The sequence below is a fragment of the Thalia democratica genome, unplaced genomic scaffold (genome assembly GCF_965202585.1).
Source record: "Thalia democratica unplaced genomic scaffold, ktThaDemo2.hap1.1 HAP1_SCAFFOLD_100, whole genome shotgun sequence".
Lineage (NCBI taxonomy): Eukaryota > Metazoa > Chordata > Thaliacea > Salpida > Salpidae > Thalia > Thalia democratica.
The window spans coordinates 35,167-46,278 of NW_028139267.1; the positions used below are offsets into that span (position 1 = coordinate 35,167).

General features: G+C 24.7%; 1 protein-coding gene across 1 annotated transcript; it reads right to left on the reverse strand.

Annotated features, from left to right (window-relative positions):
• Positions 1–705: 705 nt before the first annotated feature.
• Positions 706–1,280, reverse strand: LOC145845642 (14-3-3 protein zeta/delta-like). The gene is made up of 2 exons (XM_082952765.1): positions 1,106–1,280; positions 706–1,028 (listed from the first exon to the last, which is right to left on the reverse strand). The coding sequence occupies exons 1-2, from the start codon at positions 1,278–1,280 to the stop codon at positions 706–708; spliced, it is 498 nt and encodes a 165-aa protein (XP_082808891.1).
• Positions 1,281–11,112: the final 9,832 nt, after the last annotated feature.

The following is an 11,112-nucleotide window of genomic DNA, read 5'->3' on the forward strand; positions in this document are numbered from 1 at the left end:
TGACAAGTTACCGCTATTAAGTATGTTTTTCAAAAAGAAAAAATATTTTTTATTGCAGATTTATACAATTTTCCAAGTAAAATTACTGAAGCAATTTTTTTTTAGGTAAAACTTACAATAGACTTTAGTGAGATAAAACAGTTTTTCATTAAAAAAGTTTTATATAGAAAGTTTGAATATAACTGTCAAATATTGACAAGTCGCGTGTAGTTTATTTAACTTTTGAGGTAACTGAGCTGAGTTGAAACAAACTAGAATTTACATATAATATTACTGACAACTATTCTGAAAAGACATGACGTATATTAAAAAATGATTAAATACTGCATACTTTTTTCTTTTAGCTTCAATATAAAAATAACCTTTTATTAACTAACGTTAAACATTGGATATGAATGCTTTAGTTTAGAAGCTTTAAGTTTTTAATGTTTTTATTATATAGTATATAGGATTCGTTTAAATTAATTCATTATAGGGATAGTTCTAAATTTCTTATTGAAATGGTAATTTTATCACTATTTTACTATAACAAAAAGTTTAACCTAAGCAACTTAGTTTATTACGAAAAAATAGGTTTCCACAATCAAAACTTAATTAGACAACTCGCATTTAAAACAACTTATGCAGTAAGAAAAAAAAAATGTACAGCATAGTTTGTGCTTCAATATGTACCAACATATTTTCAAAACTGTACACGAAGGCTAACTAATCCCAACTGTTTATTTCATCTTTCAGCTTTTTTAGTGCTACGTCAGCTGCGTCTTTTAACTCTTCTGGCAAATCAGATAACCTGGATAAACCTTTTTCGTAAGCTTCAGTAGCAATAGAACGAGCTTTATCAGCTAATCTAATCGAATCAAAAAGAAAGCCAGAGTAAAACCACGCAATATGAATTGCAACTGGATGTGCTGGATTGAGATTTGTTTTTGCTAAGTCATGTGCTTCTTCAAAAAGGCTCGACGCTTCATTCAGTTTTAATTCTATATCTTCTTGTGATGCAACAAAAGCTTTATTTTCATGTTGAACAGCTAAAAAGATTTGTAATGAGCAACAGCCTCGATATTGGTGTCTCGTTTAATCCAATAACTATTAAACAACTCAATACCATCATCAGATATCCTATTTGTTTCTGATTGTGCTTTCTGATTTATTTCTCTCTGTAGTTTTTCATCTACACTCGAGTCATCACAGGAAACAAAAGATCTTCCATATGGAAGTCTAAGTCTTTGATAACTGTAGAATATCATACATCTTTCTTCAAAATTAAGAGGTGTTCCCATTTTAATTACTTACTTCATGTAGCTAATTACATCCTCATTACGATAATTATCATAACACATTTCAGCAAGAGACACTAATTCACTTCTACTAAACTGAGACATTTTGAAATTTTAGCTAAAAAATGTAGTTATTTTAGAATTTGAATACAAAGTAATTATAAAAAACAAAGTTATGAATTTAAAAAAAGTTAAATTTTCTTTTTAATAAACTAGCTTAAGAATTAAAAAAAATATACATACTTCAAATTAAATGCATTTTTTTAAACAATATACAGTATAATCTTAAGTCGTTTCAAAAACAATTAAAGCTACTCTATGAAGGTGGAACTTATACTTTATAAATTAATCAGAGTTCAATATATCATCGATTAGCAATCAGTTAATTAGAACACTGTTGTTTTTTTAAGCCTATATTTAATAGAAATCAGTTTTAATAAAAGCAGGGTGAAAAGTTTAATAAAAAGTAGTGAATCAATCACATGGTCTAAAAAACGATAACATTATTATATTTTTGTTTTTTAACTTGCCATATTTTTAACATTTTGTTGTATTTAAATTCTATAAAATTTCTGTTGTATTTCTTATTAGTTTAGAAAAAACTTAACTTAAAATGTAGTTTTATTTATTATATAAAAAAAAACATACTGTATGATTGAAATTAGTACAATAAAATTTATAGCTTGTACCTTGTTGCATAAATATATTAGGTTGATTAAATTAAGTTTCATTGCAACGTTTAGCTGCTTATTATATTAAGGTCTATAAACAATACTTTTAAGAATTACTTTAGTTCGTTTTTATTATTACTAAAATAAAAAATTACACTAGATATAGTTTATGTTGTACATTATTAATTTAATTGTTTTGTTTAAATTTAATAAAAATTTTACTTCGATTTGAGTATCTTTTGTTTAATAATTCAAACAAAGTAAAAAAAAAATTGATTACTTGTCACTACAACTTATTTAGATATATTGATGTTCGATTATTACATCACATTTGTTTTATCTCATTAGCTTACATCGTCAACAAGCCAGAAAAAAAAAAGTTTTATTATTTAAGTTATTTTTATTATCAGATAGTTATATTCTATCTAAAATTTATACTTTTTATTTAACTTTATTAATTGCGGTGTAGTAAATAGACGTACTAAAATAATACTTAGTGTTTGTTTAAATCTTGAGTTGTTAGTTACAAATCTTATTTCAATGTTATACTAATTCACGCTCAGTTTTAAAATCTTATATCTCCATTTCTAAGAATAGAGAAGCTTAGACCAACATAGGTTTTACTAAAAATTATACTTTTAATGTAGACCATCATGCCATATAACATTTTAGAGTATATTACGCATTAGTTAAACATTTTCGTGAACTTAGAGCTGTTCAAAAATATAACTTAAAGATAGTCTTGTATGTTATGTAAAATGCCTTAATATTGACTAAAAATTACACGTATTATTGTTCAATGTGTAAAAACTATGATAAAAAATATTATAGACATACTAAGACATTTACAAAGACTATTATAGACATATATTTGGCAATTTTTAACTATCGATTTAATTGGTATCATTAGGTACTTGAACCAAACATATTTTTTCAGTCAAAGCTTTGAGCTTAACGCATTCAGAAAAACTATGCGAAGCTCAAAAAGCTAGGAGTAATAATATTTGTAGTTGTGTCAAATCTGTACAGACCAAAATTGCAAAGCACTTTCTAGAAATAATTGATAAGCATTTACCACGAAATAATCAAAAAAAAAAGCATAAAATTTCATTTAAGCTGAAAAATAAAATTACAAAAAGTAGCTTTTTATAATGAATTTTTAAAGCTATGTTTTTTTGATGATAAATAATGAATTGTAAATTGAGTTGTATTCAGTTAATAGTTATTTAAATTAATTTTATAATTGTTTTTTGATAGTTATGTTTGAACTTCCAGATTTTTTTAGTAGAATTTAATTTTAGTAGAATTTAACTTAATCCACAAATATTACCCGACCATGATATTTTAAGTTAAAACATACACACATACAACTTTGCTAAGAGTATTAAGAACTTTTTATATTTACCAACTTTAGTAAAAAGAGTTTAAAAACAATAAATAATTCTACTTAAAAAACACAATTATCAAAAACAACTGCTACACAGATCTACATACTTTAATGATAAGTTCTGTGTAAAGTATTATCATAGATTTTTTTGTATTTTAGTTTTTGTCTATAAGAGTATACTTACCTTTGTCTTAATCAATCTATTTTTGTTTTTTGTATTTTAAATAATATTGGCTGTTTAAGATGATCTTCCACCAAAATCTAATAAAACGAACTAATATTTTAAAATATTTTGCATAGTGATTTATTTTTAATTAACCAACAAAATATTTCATAAAATTATGTTCAGACATATTATTCAAGTATTCACAAAAGAACTAGCCTTAAATTAAACGTTTAAATAGACATCTATATTCTTAAACGTAAAGTTTGTTGTAAAATATAAAAAAGTTTAAATATCATCGTAAATTTACAACAAATTAAACTTTTCTAAAACAATTTTTGAATTAAAATTTTTTTGTTATTTAAAAAACAGAAAATATATTATTAGTTTTAGAAATATTAAATAATTTTTAAAACACGATAACAGTCGAACATTTTAACTTAGTCACTTTAATACTGTATAAGTATTTTATTTTAATTATCATTATTTCTAAACAGGTATTTGTATGCTTTACAATGATTAAACTATCATTAAAACTAGATGTCAGCATTAGCAAGTTGGCATTAGTTTTTGTTAGTTCAGCAGCTTGTTATGGCATTAGTCAGTTTGTATCTCGTTTAGTTGGATCATCTCCTCAAGAAGGTTTTAAAGTTGTTTTTCAACACTTTCCAAAACGAAATGTATCTGATGTAGATGATTGTAAAGAAAATAACAAAGAATTGGCAGCTCTTAAAAGGAATGTAATAGATTTTAGTATCCAAATGAATCAAAGCGTAAATAAAAAAGTTGTAAGAAATATTTCGGTAACAACATCTGCTATTAATAGAAACAAAGTAAATAAAAACTTGTCTTTAAAACAGAAAAGTCGAAATTCTGATGTGTCTAATGAAAATGAGCATGTAAGCATTTCTGAAAGAATTTATTCAGCAAACAAAGTAAAATACAACCTTTCAACAAAACTCAAGGTGCAAAACAAAGCACCTGTACAAACGCTTGAAATTAGTAGGAAAATGGAGCAAGGTGTCTCTAAAAATTATTCAATAAAAAGATTATTCGATGCAGTTGATTGTAAAGAAAATGTTGAAGAAAATCATACTTCAAATTCCGAGATTGCAGATGATGGGGTTTCGGAAAATTTTAGAGTAAAAAGCGAAGTTGATGGAAATATTTCAGAACCTGCCCTAAAATTAATACTTACAAAGTAAACACAGACATGACTTTATATCAACAGAGTCGAAATACTGTTGATAATTTCCAACAGCCTAATGAACATAAAAGTAAAGATTTTTTGGGACAACAGAATCAAAATATTGATGTTTTATCCGAAAAACCTAATATTCCTAAGAGAAATAACGAAGAGAATAATTTAAAAGATCACGTTCCCACAAATAACCCTACCATTAAAAGCCAAGTCCAAGAACAAATTTTGGAAGTTACTAATAAAAATTTTCCGGATTATGATTTCATTAGCTCAAACCAAGCATCAAAATTTATACAAAAAGATAAACTTATAGAAAAAAACCATGATAATGAAAACAATGCTGACATACCATTATGTTATTTGAAAGATTGCAATTTATCAGAACTTTTACAAAGATATAACGAAGTACAGAAGGAATTTTATGATTTTTTAGATAACATTATGGATAACTCTGACACTTTTATTGAAAAAATTAATTTACTCAAAATAAATGAGGAAAAACATTTAAGTGAATTATATGAGGCTAAGTTTGAATTGTTTATAGGTTTAGACGATTTATACGACTGGGCAACTAATCTAAATGATTCAAAGCCTTATTTAGAATTTACAAGTACATTACGAACAGTATTAAAAGACGTAGTCAATAATTTCAAAAAAAACTTTATTTTATCTAAGAAAGGACCAGAATCAAGACAAAAACTAGTACATATTTATGATATAATAGTCGGTATATGTTGCTTTTGTGAAAGATTTTTAAAAGCTTTTGAAAAATTAATCACTTTAACTAAAAGTCTTGCCGATAAATCAACAAAACCAAAACTTAAAGAAATCATTATTTTTTGGAACAGTAATGTTGGTAGTTATAGAAAATCATTTCTCGGTGGATTGGAATAAATTAAACATGGCTAAAGCAAAAGCCAACTCAGTAGAGTTGTCAAAAAATTTAACAAATCTTTCTGAACAATTAGATGTCATCTTTACTCATTTTCCAAATAACTTGGGTTCAAAGATCGCTGTAAAAGTAGAAAAAAACACAAAAAGACTGAATAAGATTCGTTCTATTTTTACTTAAAATTATATGTTTTGAATTATTTATTTTTTATATCGATTTGTTTCAGTTATTAAGTGTTTTCTTAAGTTGTACAATTTTTCGGGCCGTTTATTTCATAAATAAACCTCAGTTACTAACAATCGTAAATTTTTATTATTTACTTTGTTAGACTTACTCTTAATTACTATATAAATAACTTTTACATTTTTGTACGTTAAGTATAGTTTTCTTAAGATAATGTATAAATATAAAAAAATAATTAGAAATAAATACATTACAATTGTAACATTTATTAAAATTTGTTAGCACCGTTAAATCAAGAAAAATTAAAACTAAAATATTAAAAACTGTTCACTAAATAAAAATATTAGAATTATTTTTTGCATAGTTTAATCTTATTTTTTAAACTGTTTACTTACCAATATTTTCATAATAACTTAACATTTACCACTTGATAATAAAACTAGTATAGTTTTGAAATGCTTCCTAAAATAAAATATAAAATAAAATGACTTTTCTATTAATAATAAGTTGCAAATGGTATATAAATACCTTTTAATATTGTAACCTGTTTAGTTTGGTGTAATATTATTTTAGTTTGAAAGATTACAATGCAATTTACAAACATGTGAGATTAAAGCGAAATCACATTTTTTATCCTGACAATTTATTGATTGAAAAGCATTAGTGATTTGAAAAAAAACTTTGGAAGGATATTCTTTCATAAAATATTTGAAAAAGAATTTTTTTTGGTAGTAACCAGTGAAAGTTATTAAGTATTTTAACTTAAATTGAATTTTACGAAAACTTAAAGACAATTTAATAACTTACACTATTTTAAAACAATCGACCGGTTTTTGTTATAAATTGTATAAACCATTAAATTCCTTGTACCTATACTTCATATCAATTCTTTTAAACAATATTATTTAATATTTATTTTGATATTCGACAATTAGTACGAATTTTAAAGTCGGTCACTTGATTCTTAAAAACTAATTTATAGACAGAAATCGTTATATTTTAACCTAACAAGTCAAGTTGCACTAAATAAGTATTTTAAACAAGATGCTTTTAGCAATTGATATGTATAAATGAAATATATTATTAACTTATAAAAAAAAACAGTTGTGAGTATTATACAGCGAAGTAATCACAAATTATGCACATATAATTTTTATTTGAGTTTAACTAAAAAGTTTAAGTACTCAAACAAAAAGTACTTTGGTTTAAAAACATTCTTTAAATTTGTAATAATTTTCATTTAGGGTGTAGTTATATCATAGAATTAATTATAACTCAAGAAGTTATCTTCTATTCGAATTGCATTAAAAGTATAATATTATACTCTGAGTAGATTTTAAAAGTGACTTCTTGAACATACATTTGTTGAAAGTAGTATTTTTTTATCTTTGACATGCTTACAAGTAAACAAGGTCAAAGTTTTCACGAAAACGCTTAAAACTATTTGTGATTTTTATGTATGTAGAAACCACACTTACTCTTAACATTAAAAAAAAATTTAAACTTTGAGAATTTTTAAAGTTAAATGCTTATATGTAAAATATTTTTCATTTGTCCTAGTATAGAAAATTAAACTTTATGTATGTAGAAACAACACTTACTCCTAACATTAAAAAAAAATAAACTGTGAGAAGTTTTAAACTTAAATTTTAATATGTAAAATAGTTATTATTAGTCTTAATGTAGAAAATTAAACAGCGAATTAGTTATTGATTTAACCGCGAGAAATTTCTAATTTTTTTTTCTAAAGAAAGCGAAGTAAAAATATAATTTTAATGTTTGGACTTCTTTTTAAAATATTCAAAGTTTAATCTAAATTAAAAACTATCAAATAACCTCACTAAATAGTTGTACTTTGCCACGTTATAGTTCTTATCTTTAATTGCAATAGAATTTTTCCTTTTAAATTATGCGAAACAATTATTTTAATATGTTTCATTTTCCCGGTTACGTGTACACTTGAAAGCTGTATAATGCATAGGTTTTACGTTATTATTACGTAATAAAAATGTATTATGTTTTCTTTCATAACAAATTTGTTTCTTAGGTAAACTTTTTAATTAATTATTCTATAATTTTTCAATTTTGTCTAAATGCTGTATAAAAAAATTATACAAGTTAAGTTTAGGTTTTTAAAACTTCAACAGAACAGCCGCTAGGAATAAAACAAGTCTGTCTTTTGATAACATCAATTACAACAAAGATTTATTAACATAGACGCAGATGAAAAACTAAGCAGCGTGAGAAGAAAACACTTTATAAACTTGAAGGTGACAGATTATAAACTTGAAGGTGACAGTTAATACAATAGATAGTTTGTTTTTTTTGGGAAAGTAGTACGAATCTTATTCAGTTTTTCCGTAGATTTTCCGCTATTAACAAAGATCTTTGAGCCCAAATTATCCTGAAAAGAAATAAGAATATTTTCAGTTAATTCAAACATTTTTGAAGGACTTTCCAAAAGTTCACTTGAGGCTGCAACTTTTTGTAAATCCGTCAAACGTCCTAATCCGTCTACGTAACAACCTATGTACGTGCCAACATATTTAATCCAATCAATAACAATAGTATAGTTGACTTTTTGTCGGCTAACAAGTCAGACTATTAAGTAACCACAGTAAACCATCAAGAACTTTTAAAACGCTGTCACAGTACCCATATATGAGTTGATGCATGATCAGGTACATTTTTAGTTTAATGTTAACTTCTTCATTCATATTAGACATAAGAAACTTCTGAAATCTAGTGACTACTTGTTTTATTAATGCAAGATACACATTTAAAAAATCTGAACACAGTTTATAATCCTCCACAGAGTTTGCCAAATCAGCTAATTTTTCTAAACTTTTTAAAAACTGATTTATAACTTCATTCAGTGCATTATTATAGCTTTTATCATTTAATTTTTCTAGACTAGTTTTTTCTATAACATCTTTTAAGAGCACATTGAAAGCATTAAATAAACTGTAAAACGATGTTTGCACAATACAATCTCTTTTCAAAAGTTCTGATAAACTACTATCTTCCGAAAAACATTTTGGTGCTTCAACATTGTTTTTATCAGGCTTGCTAACTTCTTTAACTTCAGTCTCTTGAAAAGCTCTTGATGTTTGGTGTGAGCTTAGCAGATGGATTTCCGGTTGACTTTTATTTGTAAGTTTGAAAGTTTCAAGGGTTTCGCACTCGAAGTTTGGACTATTTTCTTCATTTCCTGCAACAAAACTGTTTTGATTACTTACATGCTCATCTCCATCAGACTGTTCAGGAACAGCATGATAGTTTTAACTCTTTTGCAATCCAAGTAACGCTTCTTTTACCTCATTAATGTTGCTCACGGAGATCGCTTGTGAATGTTTTCCGAAAATGTTGTTCATCTTTTTAGGTTCTTTCGAAAAATCAACGTTTGCTACCCTGTTTTTTCCATTAAAAATTCTTTTGATTTTTATTGAGTTCGTCAATATCAGGTTTACTTTCAATAGAGACGAGTTATCAGAAATATCTTTGTCATTTACATATGGAGCTGATCTGACCAAACTAGATAGAAACTTACCAAAAACATAACAAGCTGCTGATCCAACAAAAACTAATTTGGTTATGTTGACATCTAATTTTAATGATAGTTTAATCATATTATAGCATACAAATATCTGGTTTGAAATAATGTTACTTTAAAAATTGAAGTTGAAAAGCTCACTAAACTTAACAACTGCTAGACTTTTTGTGGCATTAATAAATTAACCCCTTATATAATCAAGTTAGAAAACAGTTATAAAATATTTAAGCTATAGTTAACAAAGTAAGCTAGTGTTCCAATTAATTAAACAAACTAAAACTTTTAATAACTAAATATTTAGCGTTTTTAATTCTTTTAGCTAATGGTTTACTTTTAACATTATCCATTAAATATTTTTTGAATAAAACAATTAAGATACGCATTAAAAATTAAAATTTAACAAAGTGAAAAAATCCTAAAGAAACACAGCACTAAAAAACAAAAGAACATTCATGTGAATATTTTAAGAGATTATTCATTAAAGTTTTAAATCAATATTTTCTTAATAGTTTAATACAAATCTTCTAGACACCTTAAGTTAAACTAAAAAATGCTTTATTTAAGATTAAAATAATAGTTTTAGTTTAAAATAGTTTCCAAACAACTTTATCTTAATTTATCGTACTTTAAAACTTAAATTAAATACTTTACAGCTCAATTAAAATTGATTATCTATTGTGCAAGTTTAGATTCGAATTTTATTTTAAAGTAATATATTCAAGTTTTAGTTATTGTGATCAGTTGAGTTAATAAAGAATTGTATAATATTTACTAAAGTTATGTTCTAAATAAAACTTAACTTTGGAGTAACTGTTCTAACACCACCTTATATTATAAATTTAAAATTAATAATAATAACAAAACTTCAACTACTTTGTAGATAATACAAAACAATTTAGAAAAACAAATATTCTTAAAATAGATAAAGCAGAATAGTTACAATAGAACTTTTTAACATTTTTTTTTACTAAAAAGTAAAATAGTTTTAATAACTAATACTGAATAATTTGTAAAGCTTTTTTGTAAAATTATTCAAAACTATTATAACAACATTTAATTAATTTTTTTTTCAAAATATTTCATTCAACTACTTACAACTAGTAAAAACATACTTATTAAACAATAATTGATAAAATATAAAGTTTTTTCATTGTCAGTAACTTTTAGAAAGTTGGATTATAAGTTTGTTTTTTTTAAAGTAGATTTAATTTTGGAAACTTTGAAAACGAAACTTTATTCTTAAGTAAACTTCCACTGTGAAATTTCTTCTTTAAATAATAAAAAACGAACTAAACTAAGTCTTAAAAGCATTATTATAGATCTTAACATAAAAAGCAGCTTAAGGTTACAATCAAACTTAATTTAATCAAACTAATATACTATACTTTTTCAAAAAAAGGTACAAGCTATAAATTTTGTTTTATTAATTTCAAAAAAAAACTATGTTTTTTTAGTTTTATTTCTGCATTAGATAAAACTAAATTTAAATTTATTTCCTCTTCTAATTAACAAACACAACAGAATCATTTATAAAATTTAATTACGACTGATTAACAAAAGCATAGTAAATAAAAAATAATGATAAAATAATGTTGCTGTCTTTTAGAACATAGAATGGTTTCACCACTTTTTATAAAAATTTTACCTATTTTTGTTAATATTTAGTACTATTTATTACAAATAGAGTGCTATAGTTTATTTTGTTTAACAACAGCTGTTTCGAAAGACAGATAGTCAATCTCTTCAGGCTTCAACAAAATAAGAATAAGCACGTTTTAGGCAACT

Bases quoted from the DNA above. Each gene is read 5' to 3' on its own strand.
- LOC145845642 (XM_082952765.1), bottom strand. From the start codon at position 1,280: ATGGGAACACCTCTTAATTTTGAAGAAAGATGTATGATATTCTACAGT. The intron at 1,029-1,105 runs GTATTGAGTTGT...AAATCTTTTTAG, and splicing joins AAATAGGATATCTGATGATG to CTGTTCAACATGAAAATAAA.